This window comes from Eretmochelys imbricata, chromosome 7 (assembly GCF_965152235.1).
Source record: "Eretmochelys imbricata isolate rEreImb1 chromosome 7, rEreImb1.hap1, whole genome shotgun sequence".
NCBI lineage: Eukaryota > Metazoa > Chordata > Testudines > Cheloniidae > Eretmochelys > Eretmochelys imbricata.
Genome location: NC_135578.1, coordinates 45,507,285 through 45,532,562, shown reverse-complemented (window position 1 = coordinate 45,532,562; position 25,278 = coordinate 45,507,285). Strand labels below are relative to the sequence as shown.

Sequence of the window (25,278 nt, the reverse complement as noted above, 5' to 3'; positions counted from 1 at the left end):
CCCGGGCTATCTTGTGAGTTATCTCTCTATTTTTATAATCAATTAATAAAGAATACATGTTTTTTAAATGATAGTGACTTTATTTCCTTTGCAAGCAAGCTGTGATCAAAGGGGGGAGGGCAGGTGGCTTACAGGGAATTTAGAGGCAACCAAGGGGGTGGGTTTTCATTAAGGAGAAACAAACAGAAGTGTCACACAGTACCCTGGCCAGTCATTAAACTGGTTTTCAAAACTTCTCTGATGCGCAGCGCTTCCTGCTGTGCTCTTCTAACCACCCTGGTGTCTGGCTGTGAGTATTCAGTGGCCAGGCGATTTGCCTGAACCTCCCACCCCGCCATAAACGTCTCCCCCTTACTCTCACAGAGATTGTGAAGCACACAGCAAGCAGCAATAACAATGGGAATATTGGTTTCGCTGAGGTCTAACCGAGTCAGTAAACTGCGCCAGCGACCCTTTAAACGTCCAAATGCACACTCTACCACCATTCTACACTTCCTCAGCCTATAGCTGAACAGCTCCTGACTACTGTCCAGGGTGCCTGTGCACGGCTTCATGAGCCAGGGCATTAAGGGGTAGGCTGGGTCCCCAAGGACAACTATAGGCATTTCAACATCCCCAACAATTATTTTCTGGTCTGGGAAGTAAATCCCTTCCTGCAGCCGTTTAAACAGACCAGAGTTCCTGAAGACGCGAGCGTCATGCACCTTTCCCGGCCATCCCACACTGATGCTGGTGAAACCTCCCTTGTGATCCACCAATGCTTGCAGCACCATTGAAAAGTACCTCTTGTGGTTTATGTACTGGCTGCCCTGGTGGTCCAGAATGCATATCCCTATCTTGGGACCGTCTATAGCCCCACCAAAGTTAGGGAACCCCATTGCAGCAAAGCCATCCACTATGACCTGCACATTTCCCAGAGTCACTACCTTTGATAGCAGCAGCTCAATTATTGTGTTGGCTACTTGGATCACAGCAGCCCCCACAGTAGATTTGCCCACTTCAAATTGATTACTGACTGACTGGTAGCTGTCTGGGGTTGCAAGCTTCCACAGGGCTATTGCCACTCACTTCTCGACTGTGAGGGCTGCTCTCATCTTGGTATTCTTGCGCTTCAGGGCAGGGGAAACCAAGTCAGAAAGTTCCATGAAAGTGCCTTACGCATGCGAAAGTTTCGCAGCCACTGGGGAATCATCCCAGACCTGCAACATTATGCGGTCCCACCACTCTGTGCTTGTTTCCCAGGCCCAGAATCGGCGTTCCATGGCATGAGCCTGCCCCAGTAACACCATGATCTCCAAATTGCGGGGGAACGCGGTTTTAGAGAAATCTGTGTTCATGTCCTCATCACTGCGCTGCTGTTGCCTCGTCGCCTACTTTTTCAGGTGCTGGTTCTGCATACACTGCACAATAATGTGCAAGATGTTTACAATGGTCATAACTGCTGCAGTGAGCTGAACGGGCTCCATGCTTGCTGTGCTATGGCATCTGCTCCTGCTCGGGCAATCAAGGGAAAAGGGCCCGAAACGATTGTCTGCCGTTGCTCTGACGGAGGGAGGGGTGACTGACAACATGGCTTACAGGGTTGGCTTAAGGGAGTTAAAATCAACAAAGGGGGTGGCTTTGCGAGAAACAGAATGGCACCCTCAAGGACAGAACTTAAAACCTCAAGGATAGAACTCAAAACTGGGTTTAGCAGGCCGATGATTTCACGGAGGGTGGGAGGAGAAAATTAATACAAAACAAATCTGGTCTATTTCTTGTTTTGATCCACTTCATCTATCTTTATACATCTTGCTGGCAGCAGACTGTGGAGTATGACCGCTAGCCATCGTCATCTCCTGGTTGCTCGGCAGAAGACGGTGCAGTATGACTGCTGGCCATCGTCTTCTCCTGGCTGCTGATTACAAGACAGTGCACTGCCAGTAGGACTGAATTGCCATGAGACGAAACTTAAAAGGGAAATGACCTGGCTGAGTCACTCCCATGTTTGCCCAGGCACCCCTGACCTCATCGAGGTCAGTTAAAAGAGCACCCTGGACTACGTTGATGATGGCTACCAGTCATACTGCACTGTCTGCTGCCAAAAGGCAATAAGCTGTTGCTGTGTAGCAATGCAGTAGCATGTCTGCCAGCATCCAGAAGACATATGGTGACGGTGAGCTGAGCGGGCTCCATGCTTGCCATGGTACGGGTAACCCAGGAAAAAAGGCGCGAAATTATTGTCTGCCGTTGCTTTCATGGAGGGAGGGAGGGAACGAGGGCCTGACGATATATATCCAGAACCACCTGTGAAAATGTTTTAGCCCCATCAGGCATTGGGATTTCTACCCAGAATTCAAATGGGTGGCGGAGACTGCAGGAAATGTGGGATAGCTACCCACAGTGCAACACTCCGGAAGTCGACGGTTGCCTCAGTACTGTGGACACACACCGCCGACTACATGCACTTAGAGCATTTGTGTGGGGACACACATAATCAACTGTATAAAAACACTTTCTACAAAACCGACTTCTATAAATTCAACCCAATTTCGTAGTGTAGTCAAGGCCTAACTTGAGGATTTTTTTTTTTTTTGGAAACTAACAAACTATGCTAAAGCAAAGGGAGAACTGGGAAATCGCTAGCTATTTCTATTTTTCTCTCCTTATTTCCTACAGCAACCAGGTAAGAGATGAGCACTGCCCTGAGTCCCGTCTTCAAGGATGGTTGAGAAGGAACTGAGGGGGGTGCAGGATGCGCACCCTAACAACACCCTAGACAGAAGCTGAGCGCGTGCGTCCCGACCAGGCATTGCTACCAAAGATCTCTGATCAACGGCGCCAGGACACACCCTCACCTGGAGTGGAGCACCCACAGGGACAGCACTCGAAGAAGAATATGCTATTTCAACAAAAGCCAAATGCCTTAATATTTATTGGCTCTGTATGTAGCATATGAATGGACAGCACCTGCCATAGTTATGTGTGGAGGAAAAGCTCAGCAAGGTATACCCTCTGACATTCCCTTGGCTTTTGCAAGTTCGCTATTCCCTCCATTCTTTGGGCTTTTTGGAATTTGTCTTGGTTAGCACTGTCGGCAAAAGTGAGAAAACCTTAATAAGCTCAGAGCAGAATATAACTGTAAACAATTGGATGTGGCAGTTGTTCATACAACAAATATCTCCGTAACTTTCCAACAAAAAATATATATAGCTATGAGAAATATTTGAGTATTTCAAACTGTATGTTTAGAGGTCTCTGTTTCAAACTTTGCAAAGGGCCTATTTGGAAAGAAGGGAGTTATGCTGGTTTTGAGAGACCATCATCTTTGTCCATGTAGGTTTCTCCAGGCTGCAGACTTAACACACTATTTATAGTCTTAAAAAGAAAAGGAGGACTTGTGGCACCTTAGAGACTAACGAATTTATTTGAGCATAAGCTTTCGTGAGCTACAGCTCACTTCATCGGATGCATTCAGTGGAAAATACAGTGGGGAGATTTATATACACAGAGAACATGAAACAATGGGTGTTACCATGCACACTGTAAGGAGAGTGATCAGGTAAGGTGAGCTATTACCAGCAGGAGAGCGGGGGGTAGGGGGAACTTTTTGTAGTGATAATCAAGGTGGGCCATTTCCAGCAGTTGACAAGAACGTCTGAGGAACAGCGCGGGGGGGGGGGGAGGCGCGAATAAACATGGGGAAATAGTTTTACTTTGTGTAATGACCCATCTACTCCCAGTCTTTATTCAAGCCTCAATTAATTGTATCCAGTTTGCAAATTAATTCCAATTCAGCAGTCTCTCATTGGAGTCTGTTTTTGAAGTCTTTTTGTTGAAGAATTGCAACTTTTAAGTCTGTAATCGAGTGACCAAAGAGATTGAAGTGTTCTCCGACTGGTTTTTGAACGTTATAATTCTTGACATCTGATTTGTGTCCATTTATTCTTGTATGTAGAGACTGTCCAGTTTGACCAATGTACATGGCAGAGGGGCATTGCTGGCACATGATGGCATATATCACATTGGTAGATGTGCAAGTGAACGAGCCTCTAATAGTGTGGCTGATGTGATTAGGCCCTGTGTTGGTGTCCCTTGAATAGATATGTGGACACAGTTGGCAAAAGGCTTTGTTGCAAAGGTAGGTTCCTGGGTTAGTGGTTCTGTTGTGTGGTGTGTGGTTGCTGGTGAGTATTTGCTTCAGGTTGGGGGGCTGTCTGTAAGCAAGGACTGGCCTGTCTCCCAAGATTTGTGAGAGTGATAGGTCGTCCTTCAGTACAGGTTGTAGATCCTTGATGATGCGTTGGAGAGGTTTTAGTTGGGGGCTGAAGGTGACGGCTAGTGGCGTTCTGTTACTTTCTTTGTTGGGCCTGTCCTGTAGTAGGTGACTTCTGGGTACTCTTCTGGCTCTGTCAATCGTTTCTTCACTTCAGCAGGTGGGTACTGTAGTTGTAAGAACGCTTGATAGAGATCTTGTAGGTATTTGTCTCTGTCTGAGGGGTTGGAGCAAATGTGGTTGTATCGTAGAGCTTGGCTGTAGACAATGGATCGTGTGGTGTGGTCTGGATGAAAGCTGGAGGCATGTAGGTAGGCATAGCGGTCAGTAGGTTTCCGGTATAGGGTGGTGTTTACGTGACCATCGCTTCTTAGCATTGTAGTGTCCAGGAAGTGGATCTCTTGTGTGGACTGGTCCAGGCTGAGGTTGATGGTGGGATGGAAATTGTTGAAATCATGGTGGAATTCCTCAAGGGCTTCTTTTCCATGGGTCCAGATGATGAAGATGTAGCGCAAGTAGAGTAGGGGCATTAGGGGACGAAAGCTGAGGAAGCGTTGTTCTAAGTCATCCATAAAAATGTTGGCATACTGTGGGGCCATGTGGGTACCCATAGCAGTGCCGCTGATTTGAAGGTATACATTGTCCCCAAATGTGAAATAGTTATGGGTGAGGACAAAGTCACAAAGTTCAGCCACCAGGTTTGCCGTGACATTATCTGGGATACTGTTCCTGATGGCTTGTAGTCAATCTTTATGTGGAATGTTGGTGTAGATGGCTTCTACATCTATAGTGGCTAGGATGGTGTTTTCAGGGAGATCACCGATGGATTGTAGTTTCCTCAGGAAGTCAGTGGTGTCTCGAAGATAGCTGGGAGTGCTGGTAGCGTAGGGCCTGAGGAGGGAGTCTACATAGCCAGACAATCCTGCTGTCAGGATGCCAATGCCTGAGATGATGGAGAGTCCAGGATTTCCAGGTTTATGGATTGTGGGTAGCAAATAGAATACCCCTGGTTGGGGTTCCATGGGTGTCTCTGTGCAGATTTGTTCTTGTGCCTTTTCAGGGAGTTTCTTGAGCAAATGCTGTAGTTTCTCTTGGTAACCCTCAGTAGGATCAGAGGGTAATGGCTTGTAGAAAGTGGTGTTGGAGAACTGCCTAGCAGCCTCTTGTTTATATTCCGACCTATTCATGATGACAACAGCACCTCCTTTGTCAGCCTTTTTGATTAAGATGTCAGAGTTGTTTCTGAGGCTGTGGATGGCATTGTGTTCTGCATGGCTGAGGTTATGGGGCAAGTGATGCTGCTTTTCCACAATTTAAGCCCGTGGACGTTGGCGGAAGCACTCTATGTAGAAGTCCAGTCTGTTGTTTCGACCTTCAGGAGGAGTCCACCTAGAATCCTTCTTTTTGTAGTCTTGGTAGGAAAGTCTCTGTGGGTTAGTATGTTGTTCAGAGGTGTGTTGGAAATATTCCTTGAGTCGGAGACGTCGAAAATAGGATTCTAGGTCACCACAGAAGTGTATCATATTCGTGGGGGTGGAGGGGCAGAAGGAGAGGCCCTGAGATAGGACAGATTCTTCTGCTGGGCTAAGAGTATAGTTGGATAGATTAACAATATTGCTGGGTGGGTGCAACCACACACCACACAACAGAACCACTAACCCAGGAACCTATCCTTGCAACAAAGCCTGTTGCCAACTGTGTCCACATATCTATTCAGGGGACACCATCACAGGGCCTAATCACATCAGCCACACTGTTAGAGGCTCATTCACCTGCACATCCACCAATGTGATATATGCCATCACGTGCCAGCAATGCCCCTCTGCCATGTACATTGGTCAAACTGGACAGTCTCTACGTAAAAGAATAAATGGACACAAATCAGATGTCAAGAATTATAACGTTCAAAAACCAGTCGGAGAACACTTCAATCTCTTTGGTCACTCGATTACAGACCTAAACGTGGCAATTCTTCAACCAAAAAACTTCAGAAACAGACTCCAACAAGAGACTGCTGAATTGGAATTAATTTGCAAACTGGATACAATTAACTGAGGCTTGAATAAAGACTGGGAGTGGATGGGTCATTACACAAAGTAAAACTATTTCCCCATGTTTATTCCCCGCCCCCCGCTGTTCCTCAGACATTCTTGTCAACTGCTGGAAATGGCCCACCTTGATTATCACTACAAAAGGTTCCCCCTACCCACCACTCTCCTGCTGGTAATAGCTCACCTTACCTGATCACTCTCCTTATAGTGTGCATGGTAACACCCATTGTTTCATGTTCTCTGTGTATATAAATCTCCCCACTGTATTTTCCACTGAATGCATCCGATGAAGTGAGTTGTAGCTCACGAAAGCTTATGCTCAAATAAATTTGTTAGTCTCTAAGGTGCCACAAGTCCTCCTTTTCTTTTTGCGGATACAGACTAACATGGCTGCTACTCTGAAACCTATTTATAGTCTTGTAACCTATACTGCCACCTGAGAAATAAATGGCTATTTCTATTCTTGGCCTACATGCCTTTTACCGCATTAGCTCAGAAATCAGTATACTTGTTATGCACTGAAAACATTTCAGTTATACAGACTGTTATCTTATTTGCCTGGTTGGCCATAACATAAGAACAAACTTGTGAGACAGAGGCCACTTAACCAAAATGAAATATTGTACTCCTAATTTTTTTAATCTTATTTTCTTACAATGTTTTAGGAGTAGTGATTTTAAAGGTATAATTGATTTGGGGGAAGGTTAAATCTTTTGTTTTTAATTTGTGCTTTTAAAATTCTAATTTTTTTGGAGTTATCAATTTAAAATTTGTATTTACTGTAGTATGCTCAGTGGTCTATGGCTAAAATGTTATATTGTTAAACTATGCTAAACTACTGACTGAGTAAATTTTAATGCACTGCAATCTATATTTTTTTAAAAAATCCTAATTGTTCTTTGCTGTGATGCAACATTCACGAATTACATTCCTATTCATGGAAGTTAGAGAGAAAACAAAAGACTGAATGGCCCATGGATCTGCAACTCAGATTCATAACTATAGATCTGGGACCTGGATTAATTTTTTTGAAGACATCTTTGGATTAAGAATCTATAATTCCATCTCAGAGGTTTTAGTGAAACATGTCCTCTCGTGTTTTATGTTGTCAAAAGTATGCCTCAATGGTATTACAAACAAATAATTTACGGTTGCTTGCTTTTTCTGTATGATAGGAGACAAATCCTTTTCACATGTGATTAGCAGCACTGACTTCAACTGGTTTATTCCCATGAGTAAAAAAGCAGCAGGATTGGACCCTATATGTATATATTCAAACAGAGAGAACAACTGCTATTGCTGTAATGTACTGGAAATGGCATATACTTTTAAGGGTAAAAAGAAGGTAAAGAAGGTTAACTGTAAAACACTCTCCTACATAAATCAATAACTTCAACAAACTATTCTTTTTCAGTCTTGGTCCCAACCAAATCACTAATATATTTCAGTAAGCACATTTTCAAATACTTATGGAAAATAAATAATAGTGGTAAGCTCAACTTAATAGGAAGGGGATAAAAACTACAAAATATGATTGGAAATCTAGGTATTTGTTCAAAAGTCAACATGATGAAAATTTACCACTGAACTCAATAACCATAAAACTCTCAAGTCAGGGTTCGAACATTTTCTGGACAGATGGTTTACTTAAACACGCTGACCTCCTATCAGACCGGATTACTGCCAGTAATGCTCTAGTCTTTCCTATGGAAAGTGGGTCAAATGAGGTTTTATCAGAGTATTTTGATGATCTGATACATCATGGTCCCAAAATGATTAATTAAAATCCTCAACTGTAAATTTGTTTATCTATTTCTACTGCAAATAAGATTTATCTTTAGGAAACACACCCACATTCCAATCCATCATACTAACCTTCACATTTTTCCAAGATCTGGACAGTTTCTCCTAGTTCCAAGACTAAGCCTTGTGGTATAGATCCTCGGAAGCTGCATATCACTAGAAAAAACAAAAGATAAAGGTTACATATTGTCTTGTTTTATTCTTAAAACAAAGGAGACTCACATGTTAGCTTAATTTATTTATACACAAAGAGCTGTTACATATCTGCTCAAAAAAAAATCTTTCCCATTTTGCTATTACTTCCTCTTGTACATCCTTCCCCCTCTTACCACAACCTTGAACTCTATTATGTTTAAAAATTATCCATACTTTTGGGGGTGGGGGGAAAATCTAGGTTGAGGAAGATCTCAATCATTTTTAATAATTGATCCCAGATGAACTCATGCTATATACCAAGATTTACTTCATCTATACAACTTACCAAGTGCAAGAAACAGCACTGATTTTATTTGGATCAGGATTATTCTTCTTGAGCATTAATGTACATAAAAAGGGAGGTAGATTGCAAAGATTACTCTTCTCCAACATTTCTATTCATGTTCAAACATGGTCTGGCGCTAATTTAATATAGGAAAGCTGTTATTTTTAGATACTTATGATTTAAGGCTATTAGAGAATGTTTTTTGTTTAGAAATATTGAATAGGTTATACAGCTTTAATAATTTAGAGACGACAGCTTTAATTGTTGTGTCTTTTCTTCCAGGTTTTTTATTGGTTAATTACTGTAGAACTAAATTAAGAAAAATCACTTTATGAAATGTCCTATCTTAAAAATGAACATAGGAAAATATAAATAAAATAAATCACCACTCAGAGCCTCAAATCTAACAAGAAAGGAATTATTTGTTGGAAATGCGTAACAGTCTTCCTTACCCATGATACTTGTTAAAATGCCATAGTGGCATGGCTACTGTTTGTTTGGGAGTTTTTTCTGGAAGGGGGGAGGGTTGTATTTTTTATTTTTAACATTAATAGGTCATGTCAACAGTAACTAGGATTACATATAAATATGATCATTCTTTTAAAAACCTTTGTATCTATAAGTGTCATTATGGACACATCAAAGATTTGTTTATTAAAAAATGGAGAAAACAGAAAACCCACTTTCTCCTGGAGAACTAACTTTAAGATGATTTATATATACACGGACAATAAACACATCTTGTATATACATTTTACACACAAAGCTGAGATTTATAATGGGAAACCATGAGTTGAAATAGTGACCTCCAGTGGGGAATAATGTACTCAGGCTAAAACTTCAGATGTTTGCCCATAAGTAAGGAAATATCTTTTCCTTTAAAATTAAACTCAAGACTATGGGCCTAATTCTCCTATTCAGTTGACCTGCTTCTCACTTCTTTACTTCATACAGGCATTTTCATATGACAAAGAGCCACTGTAGAGAGTCCTGTGTATAAAGCCCATCCATGCAGAAGGCATATTTTTCTCAGAGGCTGGTCTGATACTGTGGAACAAACTCCCACGAGAACTATGGACCATCAAACATCACCATATTCTGCTCCAAGTGCAAATTGCACTTCTTCAACCTTCTCTAAGATGTAACACTGTGTATATTTTAAAAAACTAAAACCTAAATTCTAGCAAAACAAAAACTTCACTGCCCACACAATTTCCCCCCTGTGGAGAGGATGAGAGAGGAACAAACCACATGATCAGGTTAGTCACACTGCTTAATGCACTAATGCAGTGGTTCCCAAACTGGGGTTCGTGAACCCCTCAGGGTTTGCGAAATGTTACAGGGGGTTCCCAGGGGAAAACTCCCTAATGGTGGACAGAGCTGTCCCTAGGAACTCTGGGCAGCATGGGGCCAGCAGCCTGGAGCCCCTGGACTTCCAAGAGCTAAGCAGATCAAAGCAAGCATATCTATCACACTGAGGAGATTTAAACTTCAAAACTCCTTATAAGAAATGGAAAGGGAGATGGATATTTTTTGCTGTTTTTAAAATTAAATAGGCAGCTAGTATTGTTTTTAAAATTATTATAAACAACAAGTTTAAGCTTTGTTGTAACGTGCGTTGTTTGCCTGGACTGCTCAAGACCTCAATGCTTGTGTAGGAGGAACTTTTTGAGTTGGCTTTTTAAATACCTCCATGCTGTTTCACATCTGATACTCCTTGATGAAATATAGGAGCCTTGTCTTATAACAGGTTTATTCAAAGTGATACAAGCTATGAAAGTGAGATCTTGGAAGAGTGTTGCTGTTTTCATAATGTAATAAAAATACTGTAATGATAAATAATAAATAGTGTGTAATAAGCATATCACAAAAACAAATTTTATATTTCCAAGATCACTGCTTTTATAATTTATACGCAGGTAAAGGAGAAAATCCCTGGAAATATTCATTTTTAGGAGGGGATTCGTAAGACTTGACATTTTAGTGAAAGGCATTCACAGGTTGTTAAAGTTTGGGAACCACTGCACTAACGGAAACTGCTCAGATTCTACAGTAATGATGGAAGTATAAGAACCTACATACAATAGAATCTGCGCCTCTTCCTGCTTCCTGAAGATCTCTATGCAGTGTGCACAGACAAGAAAAAAGGGTCATGGTTGGACTTCTCCCCCCAAACCCCAGCAATTATAACTGCTCCTTGGGTCTAGTGGCAGCCACTATAGGCTAGAGCAGACTTCACTCTTCTAAATTATGTCAGACAGTACAAGCATCCAGACAGCTCCAGGACTGGAGGAGTCTCAGAGTGACTTAAAGCCTGGCTGGGGCAATAGTGCAAAAATCCTTTAAATCACATTAAAGTATTCTCAATCCATTGGATTCACTTTCAATCACAGGGGAATTATTATAAATAGGTCCTGTTATTGAGGATAACTACCAAAATACTAAGCACCAAAGCAGAATAAAGTTATCGAGACTAGTTACAACATCCTTAAGTTATAGGCTCCGATCAATATGCTATAGCAATGGTTCTCAAACGTCTTTGATCGCACTCCCTTCTTCATGTCTGTAGCAGTTTATGTCCCCCACCAGGTACCCAGACAGCAACTGCCGCTCTCCAGCCACCCAGTGCTGCAGGCAGAGCAGAGGTGCCTGACCAGGAGCCCAGCTCTAAAGGCAGGGCAGCTGCCAACAACAGCAGAGAAGTAAAGGGGGTATGTTATAGTATTGCCATGCCACCCTTTCTTCTCTGCTGCTGCTGACAGCAGCACTGCCTTCAGAGCTGGGTGCCCAGCCAGCAGCCACCGCTCTCTAGCCTCCCAGCTCTGAATGTGCATAGTAATTTTTTCCCCCTAAAGCTTCTTACTCCCTCACCTCCAGAATACATTCCGCACCTCCCTACCCCCAGTTGGAGAGCCTCTGCTTTACCTTCTAGGTAACTTCTTTTCCTCCAATATTTTACAAAACTGTCTCTCTGAAAAGCTGAAATATTTGTGTGGCTTTTGGGTTTGTTTGTTTTTTGTTTTTTTTATACACACTTTGTTGTATGAAAAACTAGATCTATCTCAATTTAGTCTTAAACAGTTTCTTTTAGCCTTTATTATGTACATTTTAAGACAATGCTGTTATCACCTAAGAATTACATATACATGCAAAAACAGATATGTCAAGAAAAGTAATTGATCATGTTACCTCGCTTGGAAACAGGGTGACTCTTTCATGTCTCTGTTCTCTGCTACGTTCAACCCTTCATCTTCTCCATTCTCATTGTTAATGATCTGTCTGTCATCCCATTTTGAAACTGTGCAGATTCAGCTTATCAAGTGACCTCATCTGTGTGCCTATGTATTCTAAATCTCTAGTTAAAGCATTCTCATGCACAAATCACAATAACTAAACCTGAACTAACAGACATGGTGACAGCTACACTGCATATAACCTAGACTAATATATTTTTGCTTATCCTGATAAAATTTACTTTAATCTGTTTACTTCCGTCAGCCCATTGCTTCCATTCGTTGTTTTTAACCATACTGATCTGTTTTTGTGGCCTTGGTTTTTTACTTGTTAGCTTGTCTTGTTTGGGATGGTGGGTAACCTGTAGCTAACAATTCCCTCTTGATACCCTGCTTCACCCTGCTATTTGCATAGGCCAAGTATTTTACACATAAGACACACAAGCCAGTTTCACGGTTTTACTCCTGGGGGAATTCTGTGCCACTGAACGCACATTTTTAATTTTTTTCCCCCAGAAAATAGCAACTGCTGTAAAGTTGCTGCATTTCCATCTTTTGCCCACCAGAGGGGCGCTGTGGTGCTAAAACACAGCAGCCACTCCTGCCAGCCCCAGCTATGATAAGAAAGAGAAACAGCCTGCCTTCTTCACAGCATCTGTCGGGTCAGGTCAAGATATGGGGAGACAGACCGTGTGGGGCTGCTGTGGGGTTAGACATGGTCTCATAAGTAAGGCCACATTTTAGTCACGGGTATTTTTAATAAAAGTCATGGACAGGTCACGGGCAGTAAACAAAAATTCATGGCCCGTGACCTGTCCATGACTTTTACTATATACCTCTAACTAAAACTTGAGTTGGGGCACTGCAGGTGCTGGGGGGAAGATGGGTGGCAGCGCATGGCCCAGGACCCCTGCTGGCACTGGGGGGGGGAGGGGCAGCGGCATGCGACCTGGGACCAGTGCTGGTGCTGGGGGATGGAGGGTTGGCAGGCTCCCTACCCAGCTCCAACAGGCGTGACCCTGCAGCTCCTAGGGGAGGGGCAGCCAGGGGAGCTCCGTGCGCTTCTCCCACCACAAGTGCTGGCTCCACAGCTTCCATTGGCAGGAAACCGCAGCCAATGGGAGCTGCACAGGTGGCACCTGCGGGCGTGGGCAGCATGGAGCCCCCTAGCCCCTCCACCTAGGAGCTGCAGGGATATGCTGTGAGCATGAGTTGGCTGGCATCAGCCAGCTGCGGGTTCTTCTTTGCTGTGCAGACATACCCTAAAGGGCAGCACATCCTTAGGAGTGAAGTTAGGCCGTGATCTGGCACAGTCCTTAATTATGTGCATAAAGCACCTAAAATCAGTGCTTTGCCAGACTGGGGCCTTCATGAAAGGCATGGCTAATATCTAGCGTAGTCCTTACGTGTCACTGTACAGGCACTGGAGAAGAATTGAAATTCTTTAATACAATAGATTAAGAAGGCAAAAGGAATGCAGGCTCCAGCACAGCAATGGCAAGCAGAGGCCACTGGCTGCATGGAGGTGGGGGATCACTCTGCAGCCCTCCCACCCCCAATGTTTGCCCAGGGGACACAGAGTTGGTGGGGAGGCTGCACCCAACCCTGACACAGCGCAAGAGCGAGGCCTGCCCCAGAAACATCCCGGGGCCCTCCACTCTGCACCAGGTGTACTGCGATAGGAAGCAAGAGGGACAGTGTCTCACATGCATGCCCATCCGTGCCCCCCCATCCAGGTGTGGAAGGGGGATTCAGGTATGGGGTGAGAGGGTTCATTGTGGGGCAATCTGGGTGTGGGCAGCTCGGTGGTGGGCCAAGTGAAGAGGGGGATCTGGATGCACAGGGGCTCATTGGGAGGTTCCGAGTGCAGGGGGAATGTGACTCTAGGTGGGGTTCAAGCGAAGGTGGGGTGGAGCTCAGCAGGGGGAGTTGACATGGAGCGGATGGGGCTCGGCAGCGGGGTGCAGGGGGCTCAGTGGAGGGTGGTCTGGGTACAGGGGGTCTGGTTCAGTGGGGGTGTATGTGTGCAGGATGTTCAGATGCATGGGGGTTGGGTAGATAGGGGGAGCGCCCCGTACAGTGATCCCTCCCCCAACAGCTGGGGAATAATGGGGGCAGAAAGCGGGGGGGTTGCAGAACTTCCTGCAGCCAAAGGAGGTTCCTGGGAGTGGGTCTGACCTAGCCCTGGCTGCTCTGTGCAGGGGAAGAGGAAGTCCTGTGTCATCCCCGCTCCCCCACACCCAGTCAGAACTAGGAGCTGGAGCCCAGTGCACAAAAGGAGCATCTCCAGTCCTGCCCCTCCCCGGCTTCTGCTGCACCACGATAATGCACGAGTGGGACAGAGTCTTGCATGCACGCCCAGCCCTGCCCCCTGAGGCAATGATTTACATCTCCCCCGGCTGCTCCCAACACCCAAACCAGATGTACCCACTTGGGACCGCTGCCCTAAAGGGTTGCGTGAATCAGTTATTCTGTGGGGAAAGAGTAGAAGTCAACCGGGGGGACATTAATTCTGCACTTGCGCTGTGGTGCAGAATTCCCCCAGGAGTATTTATTATTGTAAATCACTGTATCTGAAGCTGAACATGAAGACAATGCACACGCTCCAGCTGGTACAAAATGCACCTGCCCATCTTTTCTATGGTGTAGGTTGCCATGAGCGCATCAGGTTCATGCTTAAATCCATCCACTCAGGTGCTGACTCCTCCTCCGTCCACCAATTTTATTTTTTATCTATTATTCTCTCCACCAAACAAACGATAGTTTAAAGTACTTTTTAAATTAAACTGTAGGTAAATTACTGCAGTTGTAATCATCTGCCTAGATTTCTTCTAATTAATCAAGATTCCAATGCTGTGGTTTTAGCTCTGGTATGTTTAGGCTACATAGTAAAAATTGACCAAGGAAAAGTAATTTCCAGGATTGTGTTTTTCACAAAAACAGACACTTTAGAAGCTCTGATAAAAGGGCTCATAAGATTGCTAATACAGTCCTGTCTTGAGCCTAGCTGACTTTTCTTCACCATACTGGGAATAAAAGAGATGGAAAGGAAGATATCGTTCAAGGAAACAATCAGTTGATTGAAAAGGGATTAGCTTTGACCTAAGCATCTGCACACAAACCTGCTTCATTTGAATATTAACCATAGAAATAAAAGTGAAACTATGAACTCATAAGTTAGATATTTTCTTATGACACCAAATACAACAGATGAATCAGATCACATCTTATTTTAAACTATTGCAGCCTAGTAGATGATTTGAGTAATGAACTGTCTTTCATTGGTATTTATCTTCAATCTTGCAAGCTTTGCCTTTCACAGTCATGTTACTTTAAGACAGTGGTCTCCAAAGTGGGGCACATGCACCCCAGGGGGTGCGCAAGACCATCCCTAGGGGTGCGCAGAAGGAGTGCTACCGGCATGGCTGCAGCAGCACTCCTGCACCTTTGATTCTTTGGCAGCATGCCAGCGGCAGCCCTTTTTTTTTGCTTACCTAGGGCTGGCCCTGGGGATGCACGATCCAAAAAGTTTGGAGACCACTGCTTTAAGAAATAAGTGTTAACTTTTGTAGCAGCATTTGCCAAAGTGTGGGATGAGCCAAGGATTAGCTGGATCTGGGGGAGTGCACAAGATATATAAATTACGGATGAGTAGACCCTTAACACATGATGGGGTTGAACAGAGGTTGAAGAGATCCTAATTGGTTTCATTTTCCTGAAGTGGGAGCTCAGTTTTCAAAAGTCTGAGAAACTCTAGTTTACAGTGACATTTTACTGACTTTCTCAGTGTGCTTTTTTCAATCTAGCCTATACAAAGAAAAGTGAATCTTTTCCTATTTCTTAAACCTACAATACTCTTTATACAATGTTAATTGAAAACCATTTATAAAATTATTTAAAGTTTCGCAGACAATAATACATGCAGCGTTAAAATTACAACTTTTTTTATCAAAAGAACGAGGAGTACTTGTGGCACCTTACAAGTACTCCTTGTTCTTTTTCCTGATACAGACTAACGCGGCTACCACTCTGAAACTTTTTTCATGTCTACCAATACCTTCTTCCTCCTTCATTTAACAACCAAAACTGGAGTCTAAGGGTATGACATGGCAAGCACTTACTAAAATGCTTTTCTGTATTCTTTGCACTGCTGTAGGAGCTTGTGGTGTATTCAACTCTTGCAGGGAAACAAACTTTTGAATTCAGCTCCTTTTAAGTAAATGATTACAGTTTCCAATGTTTATTTCAGAATATGAATGCATTTGTATTCCTTCAAGTTATTAATTTTTGTAAATGTTATCCATTTTGTAGTTGTGCTATAATATTAATTTACCAGACATTAACGGGAATAAACGTATATTCTGTCAAGAGCTCAATTTCTCTACAGCCGTTATAATTATTACAGGAAAACCACCATAGAAAAGTGTATCCAATCATTTGAGTCACCACTTCTGGTAAATCCAAACTATGTAATACATATAGCTTATTAAAACTGTTAGCTCAAATTACGTTGTTGTAGGCAAACCAGATATAATGGACCAGATTCTCTGGTCTGACAAAGCTATGCTTGGTGCATGAATACATTTATTTTCCCCGTGTCCCAGGTATAATCAGGGATCTGTCCAATCCCTGGTATACAAACTGCTCTAATTTAGGCACAGCGCCTCACAGTCCCAATGGGACATTCTAAAAGCAAACCCTAGGGAGCACTGCTCACACCTCCTTTTGCCTGGCCACCACCCTTAAGCCCATAGTCAGAAGCAGGATTACACACAAGCTCCTTGGGTGGCTCTATACCATCAGAAGAATCCCCTACCCATAAGACATCATACTGGAGGAAGTTAAACTAGATGTCACTGGAAAACAGGTTGAATAAAAATCAATCATTTAAAAAAAAATCGGATATTTTTATTTAAATCGGATTTTTTTGATAAAACCTGACAATTTTAATTAAGATACATTATAGCTCAAAGATATATCATGAAAAGGGGATTATAAATTCTAATGCTATCGTATGAGACAATATATTCATGTAATGTTTAAGAAAAGTTTTGTAAATGAGTTCCAATAGTTCATGGATTAGGGACCCAATCTTATGGGGTTCCAGGGGCTTCTGTATAGATTAATTAGGTTAATCTTTCTATCTACCCAATGGGACTCAGTGCTCAGTCTAGAAGATACCATCAGAGATGCTTAGTTTTGCAGTTCTCAAACTGGACTTGTGTCTCCAGAGATAACATGCTTCTTAACAGCAAAAATATTTTTAAATAAATAAATAAATAATATATAGAGGTGAGAAATAACAGACCTCAACCTATTGTCCCTCTGCAAATTTGTGTACACAGAGTCAATCCCTTACCTCTCTCTAAAAGTGCAAAGTTTCAAAAAGTTCAATGAATAGAAGATTGTTGGGGGCGGAAGAGATCTTGACAAAGAGAAGTCTGGAGATAAATGTGAGAAGGAAGGGACAGGCAGTAGAAACAAAAGTGAAACTGTTTGAACAGCATATTCCAGAAGTCTTGAGGTCTTTCTGAGTGTAGCCTTCATTGATTTGAGATCTACCATATCATTCTCTCACTAGAAGGGAAAACCTATAATGGCAGCAGGCCGTAAAAGAGACCCAGTTTGGGAATATTTTAATGAAGTTCCTCTACCTGTGGGTAAGACAGGCATGGGTGCAAAATGCAAACAGTGCAACGAAGAAATGCAAGGCTTGGTAGCCTGAATGAAACAACATCATGAAAAGTGTTCCTTCTAAAGAGGAAGGAAGATGATGAAAGGAACATGTCTGAACATGCACGATCTTCAGGTTGGTAAACTTTTTTATTTCATACATCTTTCTTAAGGACTGCCTCTCTTCCTTCTGGACTATTCTTGAATTCTCATGTTTGAGCAAAAAATATAGTTGTTATTCTACAGTACTATTTTAGATGCAGTTGTGATAAAAAATAAAGAGCTGAAATAGGCTGATCTTCCTTTTACAATTTCACCTTTAAAGTAGTACCGAGTGTCAGTGAATGCAATGAGTTATACTAAATGAACAGTATGGTAATAATAATTAAATAACTGCATTGACGTATTTTGTTTAGGAGAATCCATCCTCAACATACAGGATTCTGAAGACTATCCACCTTCCAGATCACCAGCATTTTCTATAGTTTCAGAGTTATCTGCAAATGATAATGTTTCAATCACATCATGTATATCACATAGCCACAGTATATCACCTGTAGCAAAAAGAAAAAAAAATCTCCATCATCCAGAAACAACCATTGACAACTTTGTGATAAGAACCAGCAGATTACAATAAAGAGGTAATTGATGAAAAAATTGCCCGGTTTGTTTATGCAACAAACTCTCTTTTCCGTATGATTGAGAACCCACACTTCATTAACATGGTTCAGTCATTAAGACCAGGATACACTCTACCAAACAGAGCTGATGTCACAGGCACATTTCTGGATAAAGTGTATGAAAGAGAAACTGAGCAGTGTGCAAAAGGTCTAGAGGGTGAAATTATTAACCTGAGTCTTGATGGGTGGAGCAATGTCCACAATGATCCTGTTGTATGTGCTTGTGTGACAACAGAAGAAGGGAATGTCTTCCTTACAGAAACAACTGATACATCAGGAAATGCACACACAGCAGAATACTTACAAGAAGTAGCAGTAAAAGCTATAACAAACTGTGGAAAAAAATTCATTTGTTTAGTACACATCTTGCTGACAGACAATGCTGCAAATGTATCCAAGATGAGAAGAAATTATTTAGAAGAGAATCCCAAGCTAATAACATACGGTTGCAGTGCTCATTTGATGCACCTCCTTGGCAAAGACTTCAGTGTTCCAGAAACAAAGGCTAATGTTGTTGAAATTGCAAAATACTTCATAACAACCACTTTAACTATTTTAGTTAAAAACAATTTTTACAACAACAAATCTGATTTTAAAACACTTGAACGTTTAACTACATTTAAAAATTCATATGCTTGTTTCGTTAAAAATATTATATGCTTGCTGTTGAAGAAAAAAATCCAGAATACATAATGTTGTTTTAGTTAAATAAAACAATTTAAATGTCTGTCTGGTGATGTTCTTCCCCTAATAGAGCATGGCAAGAAAATCCTCCAAATATTAATGATTAACCTGTTGAATTGGAGATAGTTCACCTCCCAATGACTTCATAAATATCTGCTTCAATTACCTTTGGTAAATGAAATAACCAAACAATCATTCATTTTCTGATATAGCTGTAAAACTAATCTGAAAAGTTTTCAAAATGAATCACTCTAAAAATGTATAGTGTGTATTTTCTAAAAATGAAACCTACATCTCTCTCTGAGTTGTGAAGGATATATATTAAGGTTATAACAACCAACAAGAATGCACTTTTATGTAGAAATCCATGATTAAATTGAGTTTTCCTGACTAGTGATTTAAATCAAATCCACCCTGCTGGAAGAGCACAAAACAGCCCAATCACACCAGTAAATTAGGCCTCACAAGGATATTTACGGGAATATGCTGCCAATAAGCTTGTTAGATATTGTCCCTTGCCCCCAACGTATGTTGTCTAAGCTTCTTGTGGTGGTTCCATCTTGTCCTGCAAATGCACTTAAAGACTTGAGGTCTAAGACCACTCGAGGTCTGCTATGCTTCTGTGGCAATCACAAATATTAAACAATCTCACAAGAACTCAGACTGAGCAACTGCTCTCTGGTCTTTTTAGGAAAGGTGAAATTGCAATCTATATAGGTTTGTTTCCAACTGCATTTCTGCTAAGCTGGAATATGGCTGATCGCCTCACAACATGTGATTCAGGTACGCCAGTCAGCCAATAAAACTACACTCACCCCTTCACCCAGATCAGCCCTTCACCAACCAGTTTTTGTTTTTCCTTCACAGGATTCAGACCTATAAACAACTCTTACAGTTGTTAAAAGATGGTGGCTGCAGCATCTCTAACAGGTTGGACTGATTGAAATCAAAGTGACTTAAATAACCAATTTTAATTATGATTTAAATCAACAAGCAGGAAACCTTGATTTAAAATGAGTTTTAACTGCATTTTGAATATATTTGGGGTGGGGTTTTTTTTGTTATTTTCTTTAAGAAAGGTTGATCCTTGTTAGTTGGTAACCATTTAAACATGGTTATCTGCAATTAAACACAGTCTTCACAGTAAATTTGGTGCTCCTTTTTGCTAACCAAGATATAGACATATTTATTTATGCAATTATATAGCTTTACTTACATTTATTCAAATTCTCAATTTTTATGTTAAAAAATGATAAGTGTGATGCACTTATATTATACACACACACACCTTTTTTTTTTTTTTTTTACCTGTGATGTGTGTCAAGCTCTATTTGGATGGAAATTCAAATTCAATTAAAAATGTACAAAAATAGCATTTCAATTTTTTAAATGCTGAATAAATAAGGAAAAAGTTTATCAAAACATGTTTTGCACTTAAAACTGATTTATTAAACAAACGAGTATTATCTATAGTTAATCTTCTTTCATATAAGTTGATATCAGACTGCTCAGCCATCTAACTGCTGCATCATCAAGGATAGCAAAATGTTGCAGTTCACCCTCCAACAGCCCAACTGTGAATTCCTACACCACATGCCTGACCATTTACATCACTACCCCACAGTCACACTGTGAAGACTGGGCTAAGCCAAATTTCTGCACTGTGGCAGACACTCTGGTCAGTCCAGTAAGCAGCTTGTTAACTCTAGTCCTGGCCCTGTACCCTAGGTTGCAAACAGGTGGGTATAAGTTAGGGCTTCTGAGGGTCATCCATATGCCTGTCTCTCTTATTCCAGAGTTGCTGCCAGCCTGTACGGACATAGGTGTTGGCCCTAATATTCTATTATTATTCCAGGATTGGCACTGGACATGAATACACGAACTGCCACTGCAAGCAGATGTGTCAGCCGTCGCAAGTCAGCAGGAAGCAGAGGTGTAGGTACTTTCTTCTGGAGATGGGCAGATGTCTCGTAGGAAGTGCGTGTTGTGTATTTGCACCTATTGAAACGATTGTCAGCCTAGTGTGAGGCAGAGTGTTCTTATCAGTTATAATCATCTATTCAGTTTTAAGGGTGATAGCATCTCAAAGACAAAGTCAATCTGTAGTTAATGATTATTGACGGTCCTTCAAGACTGTCCTTCAAGATTTTTGAACTAGTAGATCCCACCCTCTCAACATAGTTTTATTCACAGACTGGAAAAAGAAAACAAGCTTTCCTTTTCTTTCAACTCCCAGTTGCCTTCTTAACTTTAAATGAACTCGTCATCAAACTGAATTAGTTGAGTAAACTGAAATTAAGAAAATATTTTATTTATACCTGAAAAAGAGGCTACTGCTGTCAAAAGCTGGTTTAGCACTTCAACAAACTCTGGTTCCTGTTGCTTAACCACTAACTTCCACAGCTCAGCGGTCTGACTTTCTTTAAAAGTTGTCAGAAGATATGTACTACTTAATATTATTTTTTGTATTTAATTTATATGATTGTAATAGACTGTAAGTTTAGGCCTTAACATAAGTTATCAATTTCAAACAGGTTTATTTTTAAAATATAAACCTGTATGTAATCTTAAAAAAATCTGATTTAAATTTTAAAAACTTGTTTTTATTTTTTTAAGTCATTGATTTGTATCCACTCAGCTCTCCAAAAAAGGAAACTAAGGTGTAGCCTCACTTGTGGAAGCGAAACCATGCCCATTGTAGCTAGGCCATTCATAACAAATGTACACTCCAAAATACTAGACCTGAACATCAAGCACTGCTTAAAAGCTCTCATGGTACTGTTAGGAAAAAGATCAACCCAAATAATTAGTGACATTGCTGAGATAGAAAACTCTAAACTGGTGGCATTAGATAACCTCCACATAAATTTGGTTCTGTCTCATACCATGAAATAAGAACAAGAAATCCTGAAGTGTTACATCTCTGGCCCTCTTGGCTGATGAATGCCAGCAGAGAACAAATAAGCCCACTCAAAACAGAAATGCTCAATGCCTCATTCCAATCTTCCAATCTCCTTGAAAAATGTTATCTAGCAAATCCTCAAAACCATCAAAATTGATGCAGAAAATGTAAATTAACCATACCAATTCAAGAAAAACACCTGTCATGGTACAGAGCTAAATCAAGTCCTCTCTACTCAATGTGCAGCAGCAGTCAAAATACAAAGTGTTAGGATGTATATAGAGTGGGATAGAAAATACTACTAAAAATATCTTGCCATTATAAAAATAAATGGTAAATGCTCATCTGAAATGCTCTGTTCAGTTATGCTCATCCTACCTAAAAAAAGTATATATCAGAAATAGAGGAGGTTCAGAGATAGACAATAAAAACAAGAAAAACTTCCATACAAAGAGACTGAAAAGATTTAGACAGCTCATTTAAGAGGAGACTGATAAAGGCATACAAAATAATGACTTGAATAGGTAAAGTGGATAAGGTGACTAGAAGCATCTATTAGTATATTCAAGAACAAAACTACATTTGATGGAAGTGAAAGGCAGCACATTTAAAACGGAGAGAAGGAAACAAGTTTTTACAATTGCAATGTAGGACTCGTTGCCAGTGAGGCCAAGAACATAGCAGAATTTTTAAAAGGACTGGACAGTTACATGGATAATGAGAACCTCCTGAGTTAAAACAGTAAAGACTTTTTCTAAAGCTTGGAATTCATAAAAATGCTCATACTTCAGAGCATGAGGAGATTTAGGAAATAATTTGCCATACTAGCTACATAATACTGGCCACTGGCAGAAACACAATTGTGAACCAAATAGACCTCTGATACCAATGTTCCTATCATTCCAACTGCCATCTCATCTCTAAACTCCCAGTTCCTAGCCAAAAATAATTGATAAAGTAGTGGTAACAAAGATAAAACAAACATATTTGCCTGCTGTGACATTCTATACCTTGGGGGAAACACCCAGCACTCCCATGTTCATTCTTATAATATGATTTTGTGGTATATAATGAAAAGTGTGTCATGTTGGGTGTCTTCAGAAGGCTCATGATGCACTGAGCATTGTTGTTATAGTAATGTTATAGTAATCATTGGTATAATAATGTTATAGGTTGTAATTTCATGTATATAGTTACGAGGCTGAAAAATGTGTCCTCTTGTCTTAAAGCAAGCCCAGGCAAAACTCTCCAGAAGCAGAGGGGCAGTTCACACCTCATTAGGGCATGTATGGGACAAATCCAGCCCATTCTCACAGGAACAAAGGACACTGGCCTAGGCAACAACAACAGATCTGTTGGACTCTCAAGTGAGTCACCCCCCTTCCTTTGGTCAGTTTGGGACTACAATGAGGTAATGTTCACCTGACCCTGAAGTGGGGGGCAAAGCCAAGAGGGAGGAAAGGACATGATAAAAGGGAGAGATGTTTGCCATGCTCTTCCTCTTTCTTCCACCTCCATCTACAGACATCATCACCAAGCAACTGAAGCACTGATTAAAGGGGAGAGCCTGGCTGAAGGGCAACCAGCCAGCCTGTGGTGAGAAGCATCTAAGTTTGTAAGGGCACTGAAAGTGTTAAGATCAGCTTAGAATGCGTTTTGCTTTTATTTCATTTGACCAAATCCAACTTGTTATGCTTTGATTTATAATCACTTAAAATCCATCTTTGTAGTTAATAAATCTGTTTGTTTATTCTACCTGAAGCAGTGCGTTTAGTTTGAAGCTGTCATAAATATAAAGGGAAGCGTAAAACCCTTTAAAATCCCTCCTGGCCAGAGGAAAAATCTTCTTACCTGTAAAGGGTTAAGAAGCTAAAGTTAACCTCGCTGGCACCTGACCAAAATGACCAATGAGGAGACAAGATACTTTCAAAAGCTGCGAGGAGAGAGAAAAATAAAAGGTCTGTGTCTGTCTGTATGCTGCTTTTGCCAGGGATAGAACAGGAATGGAATCTTAGAACTTCTAGTAAGTAATCTAACTAGGTATGTGTTAGATTATGATTTCTTTAAATGGCTAAGAGAAGAGTTGTGCTGAATAGAATGACTATTCCTGTCTGTGTGTCTTTTTTTTAACTTAAGATTTTGCCTAGAGGAATTCTCTATGTTTTGAATCTAATTACCCTGTAAGGTATCTACCATCCTGATTTTACAGAAGTGATTCCTTTACTTCTATTAAAAGTCTTCTTGTAAGAAAACTGAATGCTTTTTCATTGTTCTAAGATCCAAGGGTTTGGGTCTGTGGTCACCGATGCAAATTGGTGAGGATTTTTACCAAACCTTCCCCAGGAAGTGGGGTGCAAGGGTTGGGAGGATTTTGGGGGGAAAGACGTGTCCAAACTATGTTTCCCAGTAAACCCAGTTAAAGTTTGGTGGTGGCAGTGGAAATTCCAAGGGCAAAGGGTAAAATTAATTTGTACCTTGGGGAAGTTTTAACCTAAGCTGGTAAAAGTAAGCTTAGGAGGTTTTCATGCAGGTCCCCACATCTGTACCCTAGAGTTCAGAGTGGGGAAGGAACCTTGACAGAAGCATGTCAGAGACTCCCTTTGGGATAACAAGCCTGATACATATCAATTTCTTTGTTAAACTGACGAACTCATATAAACTTGCAATGTCCAGTGGACATAAATGTAAACTGCAAGACGGAGGTTCCTGGGTTGTGTCTGTGTCCGGAGATATTGGCTAATGTCATTCAGTTGCACAATCCAAGGAACAGCTTACATGCCAGAGGCTGTGCATGAACAGCCTAGGAGTGGGGGTTCTCACAGCAGAGCAGGGTAAGGCTGGCTCCCAGAGTCAAGGATTGAAGTGACCTAGCAGATCACCGGTCCACATAACACCAGAGGGGAACATCACACCTGCCTATAATGTTGGTCCTTCAGAATTAGGCTTAATGGAGAGTCACAGCATAAAGACAGCTCTAATAATACTAATAAGTAGCCACCTCATGGCAAAAAATTCAAAGAGAGTGGCCATGGGCAACTGTTCCTCATCTCTATAACCCCTCATTTACAAAGCCCTGAAGCAATCTATTTTGCCCTTCCTTCTTCTACTAAACAGACCATTTAGATGGGTTGTGAGGCATGAGGGTAAACAATAAGATAAGATGACTGCCAGATGTGTATTTCCTTTTCAACATGTGTAACCAATGCTCTCATAAAAGTATCATCATGTCTGCAAAAAAAATCAATACCTGGATGAAAATTAACAAGCTCAAACTGAACCTGGAAAACAGCAACAATGTTGATGGGATGGGGCAATAATTTCAAGGAGCTCGCCAAAATACTGACTTCCCCTTCCACTGAAAGCACCTGCCCTCAGTTCATGAAAATAGTGCCAAGTCTTGGGGTCCTGCTGGATTCATTAAACCAGATAACAAAAGTGGTGAAAAATGCTTTCCTCAGCTTCTCCTTGCTACGAGACTTTATTCTTTCCTATTTAATGAGGTTCCAGACACAGTAA

At 41.3% G+C, this 25,278-nt stretch overlaps 1 protein-coding gene across 1 annotated transcript in view; it reads right to left on the bottom strand.

Moving 5' to 3' along the window:
- The window catches only part of DOCK3 (dedicator of cytokinesis 3), a 608,598-nt gene that overhangs the window by 493,766 nt on the left and 89,554 nt on the right, over window positions 1-25,278 (bottom strand). Inside the window, exon 3 of the mRNA XM_077821606.1 lies at window positions 8,182-8,265. Coding sequence (XP_077677732.1) covers window positions 8,182-8,265 — 84 coding nt within the window. The remainder of the gene's footprint in view (window positions 1-8,181; window positions 8,266-25,278) is intronic.